This window comes from Homarus americanus, unplaced genomic scaffold (genome assembly GCF_018991925.1).
Source record: "Homarus americanus isolate GMGI-L3 unplaced genomic scaffold, GMGI_Hamer_2.0 scaffold47924, whole genome shotgun sequence".
NCBI lineage: Eukaryota > Metazoa > Arthropoda > Malacostraca > Decapoda > Nephropidae > Homarus > Homarus americanus.
The window spans coordinates 39,018-62,506 of record NW_024737505.1 but is presented as its reverse complement, the minus strand read 5'-3'; the positions used below and the strand labels follow the sequence as shown (position 1 = coordinate 62,506).

At 42.1% G+C, this 23,489-nt stretch overlaps 1 protein-coding gene across 1 annotated transcript in view; it reads right to left on the bottom strand.

The window, feature by feature from the left end:
- The window catches only part of LOC121873458 (exocyst complex component 3-like), a 49,404-nt gene that overhangs the window by 6,456 nt on the left and 19,459 nt on the right, over positions 1-23,489 (bottom strand). The window contains exons 3-4 of the mRNA XM_042377042.1: positions 7,580-7,709; positions 829-980 (exon numbers count right to left, since the gene is read on the bottom strand). Coding sequence (XP_042232976.1) covers positions 829-980; positions 7,580-7,709 — 282 coding nt within the window. The remainder of the gene's footprint in view (positions 1-828; positions 981-7,579; positions 7,710-23,489) is intronic.

Sequence of the window (23,489 nt, the reverse complement as noted above, 5' to 3'; positions counted from 1 at the left end):
GCTTGACGTGTTCCTTTCTCCAAATCAATGATCTGGTATTTCACTTGAACTTAGGCCACGGTGTGTCTTCTTGGGCTTAGGGCGGCTGTCCAGGTAGGAAGGTTTCTTCTGGTGGCGGTGGTAGTCTGGCGGAAGCCATTTCACAGAACAATGGATGCATCGTACACACGGGTGACCTGAGGGATGAAACTAGGCAGTCTTTCCTCCCTCTTCCTCCCGGTGGACACGCCATATTACTTTAAACCAATTACAGCTAGCAGCAGAGGGGGTAGGGATGCATGGCCAATCACAGTCCGATATGTCATATGACGCAGTGATAACGCGAACAAAGACACACACTGGAGAACTTTACCAAGGCTGCTTGCCCAGCGGAGGGAGGCGGAGGCGGAGGGGAGGAGGGAGGAGGAGGGAGAGGCGAGGCAGGCGCAGCGGTGGCGGAATCTAAAAATAGCGTCTCGAGCCGGACACTCTTGCCAGATATGGGTAGATGAACCGCGTTATGAAAGTTTTCTGGCAGGCACTGCAGATATGAGAAATCGCTAAGATGAAACCAGAAGGGTACAACTGTGTTTGAAAAGTGAGCTTGATTCTGAAAACTTACAACAAGCCAATGAAGTGTGATTCCAAGGTAATGTGACCGGAGGCAACACAAAGAACACTACAGTTTACTCCCTCGTGACAGATATCCCTCAAAATGAGATGAAGGTCTGAAGTTTGACCATGGGGAGATAATGAGTTGTGGTGTGGCACAGCTCTGCTAATTTCCCCCCAAAACGTGATTATAAATTAGATTTGTATATTAACATTAAAGATTAGATGGTGACTAACCTTCGCAATAATCGGTGCAACTCTAAGCTGATAAATTCAACATCAGATACTTTTATTACTTCAGCCAATCCCTTCATCACTTCACATGGAGAGTCAAACTTCACAAGATCTGGGGCGACTTGCTCAAACACACTTGACAGCTTTAATGCCTCCTGAAAAAATATGTAATAAGATGAGAAAGGGGGAAAGAGGTGTGCTATCAATAACAAGTTAAGCTGTGAAACCAACCTATGGAATTCTCTTCTTCCCACCTGGATATCTACTTTTATGGCCAACAAGCAATCCTAGGTACCACAAGGCACTACTAGGTCTCAACTAGCACTCCTTGGTACTGTGAACCACTCCTAGGTACCAACAATGACTCCTAGGTATCAACAATGACTCCAAGGTACCACCAAGCACTCCTAGGTACCACCAACAAGCACTCTTAGGTACCATCAAACACTCCTAGCCACCAACAAGCACTCCTAGGTAGCACCAAACACTCCTAGGTACCATGAAGCATTCCTAGGTACCACCAAACACTACTAGGTACCATTAAACACTCATAGGTACCACCAAGCACTCCTAGGTACCACCAAGCACTCCTAGGTACCACCAAGCACTCCTTGGTACCACCAAGCACTCCTAGGTACCCTGAAGCACTCCTAGGTATCATGAAGCACTCCTAGGTACCACTAAGCCCTCCTAGGTACCATGAAGCATTCCTAGGTACCACCAAACACTACTAGGTACCATTAAACACTCATAGGTACCACCAAGCACTCCTAGGTACCACCAAGCACTCCTTGGTACCACCAAACACTCCTATGTTCCAATAAGCACTCCTAGGTACCATAAAGCACTCCAAGGTACCACCAAGCACTCCTAGGTACCACCAAGCACTCCTAGGTACCCTGAAGCACTCCTAGGTATCATGAAGCACTCCTAGGTACCACTAAGCCCTCCTAGGTACCACCAAACACTCCTAGGTACCTGAAGCACTCCTAGGTACCACCAAACACTACTAGGTACCACCAAGCATTCCTTGGTACCACCAAAAACTCCTAGGTACCCTGAGCACTCCTAGGTACTACCAACACCTAGGTACCACCAAGCACTTCTAGGTATAATGAAGCACCCTAGGTACCACTAAGCCCTCCTAGGTACCACCAAACACTACTAGGTACCCTGAAGCACTCCTAGATACCATTAAACACTCCTAGGTACCAATAAGCCCTCTAGGTACCACCAAACCTCCTAGGTACCATGAAGCACTCCTAGGTACCACCAAACACTACTAGGTACCACCAAACACCCTAGGTACCACCAAACACTCCTAGGTACCTGAAGCACTCCTAGGTACTACTACACTCCTAGGTACCACCAAGCACTTCTAGGTATAATGAAGCACTCCTAGGTACCACTAAGCCCTCCTAGGTACCACCAAACACTACTAGGTACCCTGAAGCACTCCTAGATACCATTAAACACTCCTAGGTACCAATAAGCCCTCCTAGGTACCACCAAACACTCCTAGGTACCATGAAGCACTCCTAGGTACCACCAAACACTACTAGGTACCACCAAACACTCCTGGTACCACCAAACACTCCTAGGTACCACCAAACACTCCTAGGTACCATCAAACACTCCTAGGTACCACCAAACACTCCTAGGTACCATCACACACTCCTAGGTACCACCAAACACTCCTAGGTACCACAAACACTCCTAGGTACCACCAAACACTCCTAGGTACCATCAAACACTCCTAGGTACCACCAAACACTCCTAGGTACCACCAAACACTCCTAGGTACCAGACACTCCTAGGTACCACCAAACACTCTAGGTACCACCAAACACTCCTAGGTACCCTGAAGCCTCCTAGGTACAACCAAACACTCCTAGGTACCACCAAACACTCCTAGGTACCTGAAGCACTCCTAGGTACAACCAAACACTCTAGGTACCACCAAACACTGCTAGGTACCACCAAACACTCCCTAGGTACCACCAAACACTCCTAGGTACCACCAAACACTCCTAGGTACCACCAAACACTCCTAGGTACCACCAAACACTCCTAGGAACACCAAACACTCCTAGATACCACAAACACTCTAGGTACCACCAAACACTCTAGGTACCACCAAACACTCCTAGGTACAACCAAACCTCCTAGGTACCACCAAACACTCCCTAGGTACCCACAAACACTCCTAGGTACCACCAAACACTCCTAGGTACCACCAAACACTCCTAGGTACCCCAAACACTCCTAGGTACCATCAAACCTCCCTGGTACCACCAAACACCCTAGGTACCACCAAACACTCCCTAGGTACCACCAAACACTCCTAGAGTACCACCAAACACTCCTAGGTACCACAAACACTCCTAGGTACCATCAAACACTCCTAGGTACCACCAAACACTCCTAGGTACCACCAAACACTCCTAGGTACACTAAACACCCCTAGGTACCACCAACACTCCTAGGTAGCATCAAACACTCAGATACCACCAAACACTCCAGGTACCACAAAACACCTAGGTACCATCAAACACTCAGGTACCACCAAACACTCCTAGGTACCACCAAACACTCCTAGGTACCATCAAACACTCCTAGATACCACCAAACACCCTAGGTACCACCAAACACTCCTAGGTACCATCAAACACTCCTAGGTACCACCAAACACCCTTAGGTACCACCAAACACTCCTAGATACCATCAAACACTCCTAGGTACCACCAAACACCTAGGTACCACCAAACACCCTAGGTACCACCAAACACCCTAGGTACCATCAAACACTCCTAGGTACCACCAAACACTCAGGTACCATCAAACACCCTAGATACCACCAAACACCCTAGATACCACCAAACACTCCTAGATACCATCAAACACTCCTAGGTACCACTCAAACACTGCTAGGTACCACCAAACACTCCTAGGTACCACCAAACACTCTTAGATACCACCAAACACTGCTAGGTACCACCAAACACCCTAGGTACCACCAAACACTTAGATACCACTAAACACTCTAGGTACCACCAAACACTGCTAGGTACCACCAAACACTCCTAGGTACCACCAACACCCTAGGTACCACCAAACACTCCTAGGTACCACCAAACACTCCTAGATACCATCAAACACTGCTAGTACCACCAAACACTCCTAGATACCATCAAACACTGCTAGGTACCACCAAACACCCTAGGTACCACCAAACACTCCTAGGTACCATCAAACACCCTAGTACCACCAAACACCCCTAGGTACCACCAAACACCCTAGGTACCACCAAACACTCCTAGGTACCACCAAACACTCCTAGGTACCACCAAACACTCTAGGTACCACCAAACTCCTAGGTACCATCAAACACTGCTAGGTACCACTAAACACCCTAGGTACCACCAAACACTCCTAGGTACCACTAAACCCCCTAGGTACCACCAAACACCTAGGTACCACCAAACACCTAGGTACCATGACCTCTAGGTACCATGAATCACTCCTAGGTACCACCAAACACTACTAGGTACTCTTGAAGCACTCCTAGGTACCACCAAACACCCTAGGTACCACCAAACACTACTAAGTACTCTGAAGCACTCTAGGTACCACAAACACCCTAGGTACCACCAAACACTACTAGGTACTCTGAAGCACTGCTAGGTACCACCAAACACTCCTAGGTACTATGGAGTACTCCAAGGTACTAACAAGTACTCCTAGGTACAAACAAGCAAACCAGGTAGCATAAAGCACTCCTAGGTACCACCAAACACTCCTAGGTACCCTGAAGCACTCGTAGGTACCACCAAACACTCCTAGGTACCACCAAAACTCCTAGGTACCATGAAGCACTCGTAGGTACCACCAAACACTCCTAGGTACCACTAAGCCCTCCTAGGTACCACCAAACACTCCTAGGTACCATGAAGCACTCCTAGGTACCACCAAACACTACTAGGTACCCTGAAGACTCTCCTAGGTACCACCAAGCACTTCTAGACGCCAACAAGCACACCTTGGCACCAAAAAGCAGTCCTAGGTATCACCAAGCACTCCTAGGCACCAACAAGCAATCCCAAGTACCACTAAGCATTCCTAGGCACCAAAAAGCAATCCCAGATACCACCAAGCACTCCTAGGTACCACCAAGCACTTCTAGACGCCAACAAGCACTCCTAAGCACCACAAAGCACTCCAAGGCACCACCAAGCAGTCCTAGGTATCACCACGCACTCCTAGGCACCACCAAACATTCATAAGCACCAAAATACAATCCTAGGCATCAACAAGCACTCCTACGCACCAATAAGCACACCTAGCTACCACCAAACACTCAGAGGCACCAACAAACACTCCTAGGCACCACCAAGCAGTCCTAGGTATCACCAAGTACTCCTAGGCACCAAAAAGCAATCCCAGGTACCACCAAGCACTCCTAGGTACCACCAAACACTCCTAGGCACCACCACACACTCCTAGGCACCACCAAACATTCATAAGCACCAAAATACAATCCTAGGCACTAACAAACACTCCTAGGCACCACCAAGCAGTCCTAGGCATCAACAAGCACTCCTAGGCACCAATAAGCACTCCTAGGCACCAATAAACACTCCTAGGGACCAATACACCCCTAGGCACCAATAAGCACTCCTAGGCACCAATAAACATCCTAGGGATCAATAAGCACTTGGCATCAACAAGCACTCCTTGGCATCAACAAGCACTCTAGGCACCAATAAACACTTCTAGGCACCAACACACTCTAGGCACCAACAAGCACCTTTGGCATCAACAAGCACTTAGGCACTAATAAACACTTCTAGGCACCAACAAGCACTCCTAGGCACCAATAAACACTCCTAGGGACCAACAAGCACTCCTAGGCACCAATAAACACTCCTAGGGACCAACAAGCACCCTTGGCATCAACAAGTACTCAAGACACCAATAAGCACCTAGGCACTAACAAGCACTCCTATGCACCAATAAACACCTTAGCATCAACAAGTACTCCTAGACACCAACAAGCACTCCTAGGCATCAACAAGTACTCCTAGACACCAATAAGCACTCCTAGGCACTAACAAGCACTCCTAGGCACTAACAAGCACTCCTAGGCACCAATAAACACTCCTAGGCATCAACAAGCACCTTAGACACCAATAAACACTCCTAGGCATCAACAAGTACTCCTAGACACCAATAAGCACTCCTAGGCACTAACAAGCACCTAGGCACTAACAAGCACCCTAGGCACCAATAAACACTCCTTAGCATCAACAAGTGCTCCTAGACACCAATAAACACTCCTAGGCATCAACAAGTACTTAGACACCATAAGCACTCCTAGGCACTAACAGCACTCCTAGGCACTAACAAGCACCCTAGGCACCAATAAACACTTCCTAGGCATCAACAAGTACTCCAGACACCAATAAACACTCTTAGCATCAGTACTCCTAGACACCAACAAGTTTCTAGGCACCAAAGCACTCTTAGCACCAAAGCACTCCTAGGCACCAAAGCACTCTAGGCACCAACAAGCTCTCCCTAGGCACCAAAGCCTTCCTAGGCACCAATAACACTTCCTAGGCACTAACAAGCACTCCTAGGCACCAAACAAGCTCCTAGGCACCAAAAAGCTCCTAGCACCAATAAGCACTTTAGGCACCAACAAGCACTCCTAGGCACCATAAGCATCCCTAGGCACCAATAAGCACCTAGCACCAAAGCACTCCTAGGCACCAATAAGCACTAGGCACCAAAGCACTCTTAGGCACCAATTTAACACCCTGAACCAATAAACACTCTAGGCAACAATAAACACCTAAAGCATCCTAACAATAAGACCTTTAGGCACCAACAAGTCTCCTAGGCACCAATGTGCTCCTAGGGCAATTAATAAGCACTTCTAGGCACCAACAAGCACTCTTAGGCACCAACAAGCACTCCTAGGCACCAACAGCTAGGCACTCAACAAGCACTCTAGGCACCAATAAGCACTCCAAGGCACCAATAAGCATTCAAGGCACCAATAAGCACTCTAGGCACCAATAAGCATTACAGCACCAATAAGCACTCTTAGGCACCAATAAGCTTTTAAGGCACTAATACACTTAAGGCACCAATAAGCACTTTAGACCACACTAGGCACCAATAAGTAACAGGCACCATACACTATTAGGCACCAATAATACCTTAGGCACCAATAAGCACTCTAGGCACCAATAGCACTTTAGGCACCAATAAGCACTCTAAGGCACCAATAAGCACTCTCCAAGGCACTAATAAGCACTCTAACTGCACCAAAGCACCCCAAGGCACCAATAAGCACTCCAAGGCAATTGGCATACTACCAAGGCAATAAGCACTGCAAGGCACCAATAAGCACTCCTAGGCACCAATAAGCACTCCAAGGCACCAATAAGCACTCCTAGGCACCAATAAGCACTCCTAGGCACCAATAAGCACTCCAAGGCACCAATAAGCACTCCAAGGCACCAATAAGCACTCCTAGGCACCAATAAGCACTCCAAGGCACCAATAAGCACTCCAAGGCACCAATAAGCACTCCTAGGCACCAATAAGCACTCCAAGGCACCAATAAGCACTCCTAGGCACCAATAAGCACTCCAAGGCACTAATAAGCACTCCTAGGCACTAATAAGCACTCCTAGGCACCAATAAGCACTCCTAGGCACCATGTCCTCTTACAGAAAACACTTACAGCTGTAATACGGTCAGCCGTCAACTTTCGGTCCTCTTGTGTCTTAAGTGTGAGTCGTTTCTGCAGGATGGCAGTGGTGTAGCGCATAGCGACTGTATTCAGAGCCAATAACACCACATGGTCAAAGTTCCTGTTCAAAGGACAAGTTTATGAGAAGAATAAATAAAAATATAATTTTCAGCCCTGAAAATATGAAAAGTACTCCTAGTAAGTACTGTAACATCATTATTATTATTATGACTTACATTAAATCTATGATATTACTGTATTTAAAATCCTATAAATTTTACATACTATATTTGGAAGGGAGTCAAATTCCCTTAATCTTTTACACCAAATCCAGGGTAATCTTATGTTTTATATATGGTGGCTGTAGCAATTTACTTTTACACACAATGCATCAAAAACTGAGAAGTACAGCAGAGTAAAGGAATATGTACCTCGCTATTTCCAACCCCAGTTTATCTGCAATTGATATTTTAATACCCCTAATCGAAATTCACAAACCGTACCCCGCTTATTTGCAAATGAAAAATTACAATGCCCTTCAGTAATATTTCAAACTGGGTGGGCTAGGAGCAGCTCTCATAATCTGGTGTGAGACCCTCTTCACATGAGCATGTTTTTTCCATGCATATAGACCCATGCAGTTTAGAAATTAATGAAATTCAATTGGACCGTTTACACGGAGCACACAAAGATGCTCACCCCATGCCTGCATCTGTACAGTACCCTTATCTCTCTGTATTTGCGAGGGTTATATTCTTGGAAATTGTCACAAATTGTGCTCAAAGCCGTCATGAAATATCAAAACGGGATTGAGGAGAAATACTTATTTAACACTATAGTATGATGGTAGAGTTGCCCCCACAATTTTACCAACTAATAAATAACAATTAAACAATATTGTGTCAAATTATAGTAGGAATGACAAGAGGCAGGAGTGGGAGACGAATCTTTTTGGGGGGTCATCGGTCAGTTTCTCCCCCCATGGGTCTCTCCCCCCCCCCCCTTCTTAATCCATACTGAATTTTAAAATGTTATGTAATGTAATGTTGACGGGATACAGTACAGGTATTAATTAAAAGAAAAAATATATATAATTTGTATAATGAACATCTGTGGTAAAATGAACAAAATAGAACAACTCCTTCTGGTGGTAGCGGTTTCGTCATAAATTACTGACTATTGAATTACAGTATAGGAATATGATATGAATCATATTAAGATGCAGTGGTCCCTCAGTTAACGAACGCTTCGGTTAACGAATTACTTTCCATAAGAATCTTCAATTCGGTTAACAAACAAAAATTTGATTAACGAAATTCTTACGAAAACATGTCAACATGTTTTCACTTCCTCATCGGCTGGTAGATTAGTCCGCCAATACAGTAATCGGTTCTAGGGCTTAAATTCGTTCCCATTGGAGTAAATATCAAGAAGGTTGTGCTATTCAATATTTTCACAAGTTTTATATTAAAATTATTAGTAATTTTAACACATATTTAACATAATTGCAGTACAGGGAACTAGTTTCTGGTGCGCCCATCAGCCACTTCACTAACCCCAAGGCGTCTGTTTGTGTCTCTGCTCAGTGGAGGTAACATCTTGCTTGTGGCTCTCTTGAACACAGAGCATTTTTACATTTTTACATTACAATTATTGGTCATTCTGAAATTTATTTAACATATTGATAATATATAGCGCAGTGCAGTGTTGATTTAAATAAAATTATCTTTAATTACAGCAAATGAACTTAAAATTTTAGTGGTGAAATTGTATTGAACCCTGAATGGGTCCAAAGAAATCTAGAAAGGCGATTTCAATTCAGGTGAAACAGGAAATCATTAAGAAACATGAAGAAGGCATTAGAACAAATGTGCTTAGTAAAGAATATGACATATTGGCATCAACTGTGTCGACAATTCTTTCGCAGAAAGACAAATTTAAAGAAGTGAATGTGACAAATCTACCAGAGTGTTTAAAGGTAGATCATTAATTTCAGAATGACTGGCAAGCGTAGAAGTGAGAATGCTGGTGGTGCTCATAAGAAAAGGAGACAGTCAAGTACTTTTGAGACGAAAATGAAGACAATAATGCAATATGAAAATGGAAAAACGGTAGCAACCATTTCACGCGACCTAGGCTTCTCGCACTCGACCATATCGACAATTTTGAAGGACAAGGAAAGTATTCGTGAGGTAGTGAAAGGATCAGCACCTATAAAGGTAACAATAATAACGAAGAAAAGACAAGGTCCTATTCATGATGGAAAAATTACTTGGAACATGGATGGAAGATCAGATACAAAAGCGTGTACAGTCATCCCTTGATTACTACGCCTAATTGGGACCGCGCCAAGTGTGTGATAACAAAAAACGCGATAACTAAAGTACAGAACCTATGGGATTTATTCTAATTGGTTCCAGGCACCCAAGACCCAACCCCAATTTTCCCATTTTACGACCATTTAGACCCACTAAATATATATATAATGTTATGGTAAATATCAGAAACACACATAGGCATGGCTAGGTTGATTACAAAGTGATGAAAAGGGTACGCTCAATAGTCCACCTAACACTACCTCTATCATCCAACCCATGGATCAAGGTGCTATTGCTGCTTTTAAAGCGAATTATTTATGTACGACCTTCGCTCAGGCTGTTGCTGCTACTGAAGGTGAGAAAACGCTCAAGAGAGTTTTGGAAGGAGTACAACATTTTGAAATGTATAAAGAACATAGCTGCAGCATGGGATGAGGTTACAGGTCAGTGCATGAATGGAATATGGAAGAAAGTCCTGAAAAGATATGTGAACAGTTTCAGAGGATATAATGAAGATGAAGTAATTTCTGAGATTAGTAACAAGATAGTGGAGTTGGGTAAACAGCTGGATTTAGAAATTGATAATGAAGATGTTGTGCAATTGGTTGAAAGTGTAGCAGAAGAGCTAAGTAACGAGGATTTTATTGAACTGGATGCACAGAAAATTGCAGAGGAAGAAGAGAGTAAAAATGTAGAAGAACCTGCACCCCCCAAAAAAATTTTCAGTGAAACAAATGGCAAAGGCATTTGCTACAATTAATAAGGGGATGCAAATGTTTGACGGAATGGATCAAAATGTTGAGCGTTTTGCAAAAGTTGACAGAATGATCCAAGATGCACTTGCTTGCTACAGGGAGATTTACAATGAAAAGAAAAGGCAAACTGTGCAGTCTAAATTGGACATATATTTTAAGAAGTCCCCCATTGCTGTCTCCTCACGCCCCACCAGTGCTGCCTCTTCACTCCCTAAAGATGATCCAATACCTTCAACAAGCAAGTTTCCCCTGTATGTTAACCTCCCTGAAGAAAGCGACATTGATGACCCACCCAGCCCTGTCTCCTCCTCTGCTTCATCCTGTTAATGTAGTCTCAATGTATAATTAAAAAATTATGGGGGCCCCGTGTGCATTCAGCTGACTACATTAAAGGTAAGTGCACAGTGACAGTATTCATTCTTCATTATTGATTACTTTTACTGTACTGTACAGTATTTCATTTTAGATTTTCTAAGTATTATTTTTTTGCATTTTCGACTTATGACCTGGATTTGGGTCCCTAACCCCAATTATACACGCGCTAGTATGAATACCATGATAAATGTGGCCATCTCTCTCCCTCTTCTCATGTTCATTCACAAAACTTTTCTGGCTTCCGCCCTGGGTTTTCTAATAACTCTCAGCATGAAGGACAGGGTTCAGTTTTTCTCTTCATAACTCTATTTTATTGATGTCCTCAGTAGCGGGTTCAGCCTTTCCAGGCGAACTTCAGTGAGGCTGCTAGCCTTAGTGATCCTTCTGGACGTTGACCTTCCGGTCTTACTAGCAATCTAGAGTTATGTTGGGATGGACCTTGTATCCTCAGTATGGGTTATATGAGAACCATTCAGAGTGGAATTATCAACCCAATACATCTTGCTAGAGTAATGGTGAACGATGTTAGCCAAAGGAGCGCTATGGTAGCAGCTCAGCACTGTCAACCCTTCTGGGTGATAATGCTCACTCAGGCACTTTCGGTAAAGCTAATTAATTGAAGAGATGATGTCTGTGCACCCTGATTGGCAGCAAATAGAGAACTTGATGATCCCTCAAAATAAAAATGCTCTAAATGAAGTTAGTTTGATTAAGAAACAAAGTTCATTGAGCTGAGGGATAATTGAGATAAGAGAAGGGAGAGGTGTTATGATATAGTGAGTTAGTTGTTTATGATTGTCACACTGGTGACTTATATAACAATAAGAGATATTAATGAAACAACTTACTAAAATATCAGTTAAGAGTCATATTGATTATGTTTCTGAGACAATGTAATCTGCCTTGTATTATTATGATGGTACAATGTGAGTCATAGTGTTCTTCCTAGTTTAGATGAGTGATGTGCAAATGGAGGAGACCATGGAACTGTCCCTGGGGAACTAGTGTTGAGTGAGGAGCTAAAGGACTGGAAAGTTCAGCTCATACACTACATACAACGAAATGTCCATCAGTAGAGGATGTGAATTCAGTAGTAGTATTTTTCCCAGGACCCAAGGGGACCTTACTACATGTAATTATCAAGGATGTAGAGCAGCTTGGATTACCAAGTTAGATCCTCATTTGGCTTGCATAATTCATAGCAGCTGTATCTCAAACAACCTGTTTTCACCAATGGATTGTGCAGTTTATGATAAAAATTAAAAAATTAATCAAGCTTCAGGAGATAAGAAAGAATTATTGCAGATCCAAATTAAATATAGGTGGAATAAGGCCTTGAAGAGTAAATTTCTAAATGTAAAACACTGGAAAGATGCCAAGTTGGCAGAAGGTTTAGAAGTATGGGTGATAGATAACAGACTTAATCCCCAATTATACCAACCTGCTTCTGCTAAGAAAAGTAAGTTATTGGATAGTCTAGATAATGAGGCAGTAAGAAGATTACAAGAACCTCTACCTAGTCAGTCTGATTTTAGTGGATTCCAATCAGGATGAAGAAGTTGGCTCTAATCATAGTGTTCAGTCTCTAGAGCAGGGAGAACCTGTTGAGACTGACTTCATCCTGTCCCCATTTTGGCAACCACTTCCACCTGGGGCAAAAGTGTTGCTTACAATGAGTGGAAACAGGTTGCTGTCGACTGCCATGTAACTGATGGATAACATTGATAAGATCTAAGTCTTCTTTGTTTTCGACCACATCTGAGTCTGACTCCTTATTCAAGGTATTTTATGATAATGTTTCTAAACTTCCTGATCTCTGAGCACTTACAAAGAGACAGGAAGGGCAGGCAACTGTGGGTCATCATTCATTGTTTTTAGAAGGTGATACAGGTTGTACCTCTCTAGTCCGGCATTCTATGGTCCGGAAACTCCCGTGGTTCGGAACGATTTTAGTTTGTCCAATAGGTAGATAGGCAGATTTTTTTTTTTACTTCTCTGAATTATTATTAAAGGAGTATTAAATTTTTGCCCCTCAGACCCCAATGTGCATCAGTGACCTATGCCCGGGTGGGCTAATCCCCTTAAAAAAAAAACAGCCGCGGGAAATTAAGGTTTGTTTACATCCGGCAGTTCGGCTGCTCTCTCTCTCTCTATACAGAGTACAACATTTAGCCCTTTAATATACAGTGACCCCTCGGTTAACGAACTCAATCCGTTCCAGAAGGTCGTTCGTTAACCGAAAAGTTCGTTAACCGAAACCATTGTTTCAATGGGTTTTTGGGTAATTGGTTCCAGCTCACCAAAAATTTCCTAAATTCAACAAAAATGGTAGAAAAGTTCACTTACTTTGAGGTGTGTATGTAGAAGGCTCCTGGATGATGATGATGATGATGATGGGAATTACAATGGGGGTGGAGGAGAAGGAAGAAGAGAAGGCATTGGGGTGGAAGAGAAGTCACCCCATGGCACCATTTCACCCATAAAATTTTAGTTCTCTTGGTGTATTTCAAGATTATTTTCTTTAAATCAACACTGTACTGCATTATATATTGTCAATATGTAAAATATATTTCAAAATGACCAATAATTTGCTTGGAAACACAGAAAAAAGCGTTTAGTTGAAGAGAGTCTCAAGCAAGATGTTACCTCCAGTGAAAACAGAGAGACTAACGCCTGTTTGCTGTGTTAAGAGGCTGGATGCTGCGCTTTAAACTAGTCACTTTACCTTCAATTATGTTCAATAATTGTTAAAATGACTAAAAAATTGAATATTAAACTTTTAAAATTATTGAATAGTATAAACTTCTTGATATTTACTAAAATAGTTAGGAATTTAAGCCCTAGAACCGATTAATGTATTGGCGGACTGATACTAAAGCTGGTTGCCCGGCCAGTGCAAGCGAAAACATGTTGAGGTCGGTTCGTAAGAAATTCGTTAACCGAATTTTTGTTCGTTAACCGAATTGAAGATCCTTATGGAAGGCAGTTCGTTAACCGAAATTTCGTTAACCGAGGCGTTCGTTAAACGAGGGGTCACTGTATATGAGCAGTAAATAAGTGTTGCTTTCATATTCTTATGTAAAGTAATGATGATATGTTTTCACGTGTGCGCACTTACATACGCGCAGTCTCACTTTTTTTTTACCATTCATGGTTAGCTACTTATATTGTTCCATTTATTAACATTAAATAACATTACAGGTACTTCAAACAACCATATTATTTTTTTACATTAATTTTACTACAGCTAAAATCAGGGTCTTATTTTCTTCAGTTTTATATGTAGAACCAATCAGTCACTGGTTTCGTAAGCTTTAACATAAACAATGCCGGCAGCCGTCTCATCGCCTCTAATATTCCACGTATTATTAATAAATAGTATTGTTAATTTTGCACACACATACATTAATTCAATAAATCAAATTCAGAAACATTAATTAAAATATATGTGAACAGTAAATAAGTGTTGCTTTCATATTCTTATGTAAAGTAATGATGATATGTTTTCACGTGTGTGCATGCGCACTTACATACGCGATCTCTTTTTTCTTTACCATTATCGTTAGCTACTTCTATTGTTCCATTTATTAACAAATAACATTACTTAAAACAACCATATTAACTTTACTACAGCTACAACCAAGGTCTTATTTTCTTCAGCTTTATATGTAGAACCAGTCAGTCACTGGCTTTGTAATCAACGAAAACAATGCTGTGTTATTTCTTCGTGTGTTTTAATATTCTACGTATTATTAATGAATTGTATTGCTCATTTTGCACACATAAACATTAATTCAATAAAAAGGACATTCAGTAATAAACAATAATGAATCTTTTGTACATAAGAGAAATGACGCTGTTTACACGATTATGCACGTCGTCTGCACGTTGGCGGGCCGTTCAAACCCGTCGAAATTCAAGTTTCCGCCGTCAAAATTTGTATTTATTTATTTTTTTGTGTGTTCCAATAAAATACGTTAAGAATTAAAAACTCGCGAAATTTGAGAAGCTACTATACGACATTTAACCCTTCAATATGTCTTCAAAGAGACCATGATGCAGAGAAAGTGGTGCTAGTGCTTCCAAGCCTAAGCACAAGTCACTATCTATCCAGGAAAAGGGTGAATTTCCATGGTCCGGCACCGGTCAGGTCCCGAGGTTGCCGGACTAGAGAGGTACAACCTGTACTACAATTTCTTGGCCTGATATTTGCCCCAAAATAATCTCTGAAATAGATGAAGTCTGGGCTAATATATTGAAAGATTTAACATTCATTCACGCAGATAGGATGGCTAAAAAAAGTTTAGTTTTTTGAAGTTCCAATTTCATGACAAAAGGAGTTCCTTGTACAGTGGGGTATGCTATAACGAATCTAATTGGTTCTAGAACCTTGTTCGTTATAGCATTCGTTCGTTATAGGATTAATCCGTTCCAGGCCCCCAAATACAACCACTTAACACTGAAAAATATAATATAAAATTGTAAAAATTGTAAAAAAGTGCATAAATATGCATCTAAAACCCTGAAATAACCAATATCATTAATACTTGTAATAAAAAAACAATAAATTAGTAAAAAAAAAAAAAAAAAATTTTTTTTTAAAATAATGTTCGTTGTAGGAGTTTCGTTCGTTATAGCATTCTCAATTTTATAGGTAAAACCGTTCGTTATAGGAATATTCGTAGTAGGATCCGTTCGTTATAGCATACCCCACTGTATGAACTTTCCCAGTATTTGTCGTCTCCAAAATGTGCTGATATAAGTTATGAAAGAAATTTGAAACCAGTTGCTTCTGCACTGTTGCTTGAAGAATTTAAAATTAGGAAATTGGCAGCAGATATTTGGTACGCAATCATGATGTATGAGTTATTGACTAAGTTTGTGCTGGACAGTGAAGAACATTCAGAAGTAGACAGTTGTTTTGCTGCTGCTATACAAGGGATTCCATATTCCTTGTACAACTCATTGATGGAAATGTTGTTGAAAGCCCTAAAACTAAAAGCCCAGCTAAGGAAGCTAGCCACTAATAATGCTTCAAGTGGTAGTGCTTATTTATTGCTATGTTCTTCCCCTCTTTCTCCTGCCTTGTTTGATGAACAAACATTAGTTAAGTATATATCAGCTGTTGAGCAAGCGATTAATATTACTGTTCCCAGGAGTCCTAAGACCTTTAGGAAATTTAAAAGAGGAAGGTCCAACAGGGGAACAGGACCAGCTGCTAGGTTCAGTTATCAACCTAGAGGAAACTTTAGAGGAGGAAACAATTCAAGACGAAGTAGGGGTGGCCGTTTGTTCAGAAGTGGAAGGAGACCTTATTCCACTACATCAGCGACCACTCCCTCCCAATGAAGCCAGACAGCTGGGTCGTCTAGGGGGTTGGGAAAACAGATGGACTTCTTCCATATGGGCTTAAAACCCAATCAAATGGGGCCTCACATGGACTTGGTTGAGGCGCCCTCCCCTAGTGTTACCAAAAAGGGGTCAAAAACCAACCCCCTTACTCACAGAATTTGTAATTTAACTGTTAAACAGAGGTGTGATAGAACTGTTACAGTCAGAGAAATGCTTCATGTCTCGCCTATTCCCAGTCCCCAAGAAAGGCAGCGACAAATTGAGGTGAATTTTAAATCTTTCCGTCCTGAACAAGTTCATTAATAAAACAAGTTTTAAGATGCCTATTATCAAGTGCCAGTTGCTCCCAGGTACAGTAAGTTTCTAGTGTTCGTAGTGGGGGATGTAAGTTATAAATTCACAGTCATGCAATTTGGCCTGAAAACTGCGCCAAAAGTGTTTACAAAACTGGCAAACATCCCCAGAGAGATCCATGCGAAGGAGGGCATTAGAACTTTTTCTAATCTAGACGATTGGCTGATAGTGGGAAACTCTTTCGAAGATTGTCAAAGGGCGACCCAACGTACACTAGTACTATTTCAAAACCTAGGATAAAAGATAAACCAGGTCAAATCAAACCTCATACCATGTCAGAAATTGGAATGGTTAGGTCTCCATTGGGATACCATTCAGCAGTCAGTCAGTCTACCAGAAGCAAAAGTAACAGATGTGATAAACCAAGTAGAGGCCTTCTGTGTAAAGCAAGAGGTTTCTTGGCACGAAGGGGGGAAAAAAATTAACATTAAAAAATTACTGGGTCTGCTGAATTTTGCCACCATAGTAGTTCTTTTGGGCACATTAAGGAAGAAGCAATTAACTCATCTGGGGTCTAAATTGGTTTACAGAAACAGACATATTGCTTCTTCTCTCCCTATTCGGATCAAGAATCATCTGTCATGGTGGATAAATTTGGATAATCTAATCGGTTCATATCACTGGGTTCCCCCTCAAACAGACTTGGTCGTTTGTACGGACGAGTCCGAAATAGGATGGGGATACCATTCCTCAAAAGGAGAGTTCCGTCAAGAAAAGTGGAGCAACTCCCTTTGGAACAAACACATAAATGTACAATAAAAGATTTAGCAATACAGTTATGCGGCGGTTAACGTCCGACCGAACAACGTCCGATCGCATATACGTCCGTGGCCTCCCCCTCCCCCCCAAAAAAAATGACGCCTGCTGGACCACCACTCCAAGACCCCCTGATGGAGACACGATGATCCTCCCCATACTGGTCAGATATTATTGTTAAAGGAATATACTTCCTTACTTAGGCTTTTTTTAAGCATTTGCCTACAGGTGAAATGTTAACCTACATCTATTGAGGATAAAATCTTTCACCTACAAATTGACAATAACACATTTGCTATACAGTTGTACCCCACTTAACGCGGTCAATTGAACCCAGAGGGTCCCGCGTTAAGTGAAAACCGCGTTAAGTGAATAACAGAACATATGGGATTAATTCCAATAGAACCCAGCCCGACCCCCAAACTCCACTTTTTGACGACAAATAACTATGTTGTAGTAAAAATTCTATCTTAACTTTATGGTGGCATGAAAAACAAGTAATATAGAAGAGGTTAGGTTAGGAAAGATAAAGGTTAACATAGGAAAAATAAAGAATAGGTTAAAAAACGAAAATTTTTGAGGAACACTCACGGTAGTAGAAGAGATGGGTCGGCATACGGGGATGGAGGCTGGTTCCGAGGCAGAGGGCAGATTACTGCCCCTCAGGTGAATCACCATTACTAGGTGAATCACCATTACTAGGTGAATCAATATCACTGTCACTTACAGTTGTTATGGCTTCCCTGACAAATCCCTCAAAATCAACTTCACTATCACTATCACTGGCTTGGGCTGGCTGTGGTGGGTTGCGGGCGAAGAACTCGGTTATGCTTTGCTGACGGCTGGCTTTGATGTTGTCATGATACACCGTGATGTACGGCTCCATAGCCTGCACCAGTCGGGTATGGAAGGCGTCATGGCGTTCATCGTCAGTGTCGCGGGAAACGATGGACTTAATTTTTTCTGTTAACTCTATGAGACACTTAATATCACTATGACTTAAACTAGGTTCTTCGGAGAATGACGCACCTTCTTCCTCCTCTTCACTGGCGGGTTCTTCTTCCAACATCTCGTCGGCAGTCACTTCAGGATCTCTGATCACCTCCATGATGTCTTCGTTGGTGGTCTCGGAGAAGCCTTCAGCTGTAATACTGAGCGCAGCTTCTCTGGCAAGGTCCACTGCTATTGCAACAGTCTGAACCTGACCAGTCACAGGTTCACTCCTCCTCTCACCTGGTATGCCATGCAACACATGTCTCCATGCGTGACGAATCGTAGCAATAGTCAGCAGATCCCATGCCTCCACCAAGAAGTCTACAGCTTGTTTGACGTTAAACTTCTTCCAAAATTGTTTGACGAGAAGTTCTTGAGTCGCCGCCTCTTGTTCCTTGTCCTCGTCGCTTTTACTCTCGCTGTCGGTGTCACCCAGCTTACGCAACTCATCCTTGGTGTTGGTAGAGTCGTTCAGGAGCTTGAATTTCTTTGCCGAGTATGCAGCTTTAACATTGCAGATTAACTCCTGGTCCATAGGCTGGATTAATGACATAGTGTTGGGAGGAAGGAAGACCACTTTTACGTTGGGGTGACGATCCATAAGTAGGGGCGAGTGTCCAGGTGCGTTGTCAAGGAGCAACAAAATATTGAAAGGAACATTCTGTTGCTCGCAGAATTTCTGCACGTCAGGAACAAAACAGTTGTCAAACCAGAAGAGGGACAGAGAAGAGGACATCCACGCCTTACGTGCGGTTGGCCAGTGGACATTAAGCTTGTTCATGTCCATATTCTTGTAGGCGTGCGGCTTGCGGGCTTTGTGAATCACCGATAACTTTGGTTTACAGGTACGGAGTCATTGGTGGTAAACAGGACGGTGATGCGTTCCTTCTGCATCTTCCGGCCCCTTACCTTGCTCGCAGACTGGACAACGAAGGTCTTGGAAGGTAACTTTTTCCAGAAAAGACCAGATTCGTCCATGTTAAACACCTGGTCGTCACTGTACTGTCCTTCCTCCATAATCTCACGTAAAAACGGAGGAAAATCTCTAGCCGCCGCACGGTCAGCACTCGCTTCTTCACCAACAATGCTGATGTTGGTGACCTTGTTCCTCCTCTTAAACCTATGCAGCCAACCATGGGAAGCATTGAAGGGTTTGGGCTCTGCAATTCCCAGTTTACGTGTCACTGCTGCGTATAGCTCACGTGCGTACTCCTGCACTGAGCGCGTGTCCACCGCCATGTTGCGTCGCGCCTGACGCACCAAATAACTCACCAGCAAAGTTTCCACTTTTGCCAGCACCCTGTTCTGGCAATACCTGATAGATAAAGCACCTGCAGACTTTGTGATCTTCATGTGCTCCTTTATCTTGGCTGCATCCTTCTTTATTGTACGAATCGTAGATTCGTTGACGCCATGCTGGCGCGCGAGATCAACTTGGCGTCTTCCTTTCTCCAAATCTTGAACAATTTGGTACTTCAGCTCGTAGCTTAATGAACGTCGTGTCTTCTTTGGTTTAGTGCCGCTGGGTCCAGGTAAGGAAAGGTTTCTCTCTGGGGGTGGTGGTCCGGCGGAAGCCATTTTACGGAACAATGGATGCGCGTTAACCCGGCGTGGCCTTGAGGAATGAAACTGCCGCGGCTAGGTCAAGCGTCGTCTCTCCTCCCTCCCTCCCTCCCCGGGGTAGTCACGTCATAATACTTTAAGCCAATTACAGCTAGCAGCAGAGGGGGGTAGGGCTGCATGGCCAATCACAGTCCGAGACGTCATATGACGTCAGTGATAACGCAACAAAGACACACACTGCGCAACCTTACCGCGCCGCTTACCCAAGCGGAGGGAGGAGGAGGGAGAGGCAGGCAGGCAGGCGGGCGGGTGGGTGGCGCGTGGGCAAAATCTAAAAATAGCATCCGAGCCGGACACTCACCGCGTATATGTGGAAAAAACCCGCGTTAAGTGAAAGTTCAGCTTTGGCAAGGCACCGCGTATATGCGAAAACGCGTTAAGTGAAAGCGCGTTAAGCGGGGTAAAACTGTAATCAGACATATCTAGTTGCCTCAACAATTGCAACCCCAGTTGCAGTTGGGGTTGCAATTTCAAATTCTGTGGCATTACTAAAAATAGTAAAGTTTCTGGTGCACTCTAAGATTAAGAGAGAAAACGGAGGACTCAGGCGTCCCGATGCGAGAGAAAACAGACTCGTATGACGGGGAACCAAATAAAAAAAGCATAGCTCCGTACATGTTTTGTGGACTACAGTATTAAGCGTACCCTTTTCATCACTTTGTAATAAACCTAGCCATGCCTATGTGTGTTTATGATATTTACCATAACATTATATATATATTTAGTGGGTCTAAATGGTTGTAAAATGGGAAACTTGGGGTTGGGTCTTGGGTGTCTGAACCAATTAGAATAAATCCCATCGGTTCTGTACTTTCGTTATCGGCGGGGTCCCAATTAGGCGTGATAACCAAGGGATGACTGTACTGTACTGTATATACTTGTGACACTGGCCAGTTGCTTCTGGTGTTATGGTACAGGGGTACCAAGTGACAGCACTAGGATCCCGCTTCCTCCATCAAGGAATAAACAATTAAAATTTAAATTGAAAAAAAAAACATTCAAATAAATTACTATCTTACAAGAATCCCTCCAATGTAAGTTATATTCACCCAGGTCGTTTGGGTGGAAAATTATGAGAAGAGCTTAGTCACTCTTAAGCAATGATAAATAAACACGCAGGCAGGCCTTCAGCGCCAACTGTCAAATCTTATCTCAAATAAATAAACAAACAAACGGCAGACATTCTGTCACCTCACCTCCCGCCCCCTCCCTCCCAGACAAAAGATTGGTGATTTCTTTGTTTATTTTATATAATATCTCAGACTAAAGTTAGGATAATATAATTTGCATTGCTGAAATCCTTGCAAGACAGAGATTAATTTGAATATAAACGTCATATATTTTGCTCAAGATATAAAAAATGTAGTACATTAGTGTACAATACTGTAGTACATTCTATAAAAAGTTTTTCAACTGTATTTTTGGGTAGATTTACATAAATTTCTTCATTTATTTTCATCCATTTACATGCACACACCATACTAAAAGAAACGTAAAATAAATAAATGACCTTAGTGCAAAGCTGGAGTGCACTGTACTAATTTAATTACGGTACTAAAATTGTTATGTCTAGTGCGAATTACAACATGTTTATATTCAAATAAATCAGTATCTTACAAGGATCCCAGCTATGTTAATTATATTCTCCTAGGTCATATCACTGGCATTTTAAAATGAGAGAAGCTTAGTAGGACTGTTAAATAAACACACAGAGACCTTCGCCTCAAACTTATCACCTCAACACCCCCACCCAACCCCTCGCTGGGTGGCGCGCGGCTGTTTCCGTCAGTCCCCCCCCAGCCAGGCTTTTAGGCTTACAGGTTTTAACTTATATAATATCTCAGACTAAAGTTAGGAGATTATAATTTGCATTGCTGGAATCCTTGCAAGAGAGCCAATAATTTGAATATAAAAATCATATATTTTGCTCAAGAAATAAAATTTGTTGTACATTAGTGTACAGTACTGTAGTACATTTTATAAAAAAGTTTTTCAACTGTATTTTTGGGTAGATTTACATAGATTTCTTCATTTATTTTCATCCATTTACATGCACACACCATACTAAAAGAAACATAATAGAAATAAATGACCTTAGTGCAAAGCTGGAGTGCACATGTACTAATTTGATTACGGTACTAAAATTGTTTTGTCTAGTGCAAATTATAGCATGTTTATATTCAAATTAATCAGAATGTTACAAGAATCCCAGCTATGTTAATTATATTCACCCAGGTCATTTCACTGGCTTTTTATATGAGAGAAGCTTAGTCACCTAAGAACTGATAAATATACACGCGTTAGACCTGGGCCTGTGCCAACTGTCAAACGTACTACCTCCCCTCCCCCCACGCCCCCTCGCTCGCTCCCAGCCTCTCTCTCCCCCATCTGCTTGGCGTTGCTGGAATCCTTGTAAAACAGTGAATAATTTTAATATAAACTTCGTGTATTTTGCACAAGAGATAAAAATTAATCACCTGTATCACATTACAGTTGTGATTTAAGAGTAAAAGTGTATATGTACGTATATAGTATTCCACATACACATAAGTATAAATACAAAGTTTATGTGATGATCGGACAACGTCCATTTCGGTTAACATCACGTTTCCAAGAACGTTTCTAGGGCGTTAACCGGCGCATGACTGTAAATCCTATTTCTTTTGTTGGCAAACACAAATTTAAAAACATGACGATTCTGTTTGCCATGGACAACAGAGCGGCAGTGTTTTGTCTCAATCATCAAGGCTCAACCAGATCTTGGCTTCTTCTAAACCAGTGGTTCTCAACCTTGTTTGCCCCATGCACCCCTTTCACCATATGTCAGAATGTCATTCCCCCCTCCTTTCCAAGATTGTCTGCCTCAAAAAGTGCATTCCAAATAATATGCATATAATACTGAAAATCCTTTATTTTTTCCATATTAGTACATATACATTTACAATTTTACATGGATTATTTTTATAGTGGAGTTTTACAAATTAAATGCCAATTGAAAATGTTGATGGATTTATAAAACTTGAATAAAAGTAAAATAGTTTTTTTTATTTATAATGAATTACTTAACAGACCAAACTGAAGCATAATGCAATAAACAAAAAGTTCAATAGAATACCAGGATATTGTAAATTTGTAATTAATTTTATTCAGATGAAGATTACAGTCAATGAGAAACCTGTGATTGTTTTTTCTTCGCCAATTCTGGGGTGCGCGGAGGAGTGCTTGAAAGGGCACAACGCAGGTCATTTTCTACCTCTAATCTACTACGTTGCTTCGTTTTAATTTGCAATAGAGTTGAAAAGCCTGACTCACAAAGATATGTTAACACAAACGGAAGCAATGCACGGATAGCTCTTTCTGCCACTTTTGGGTAGG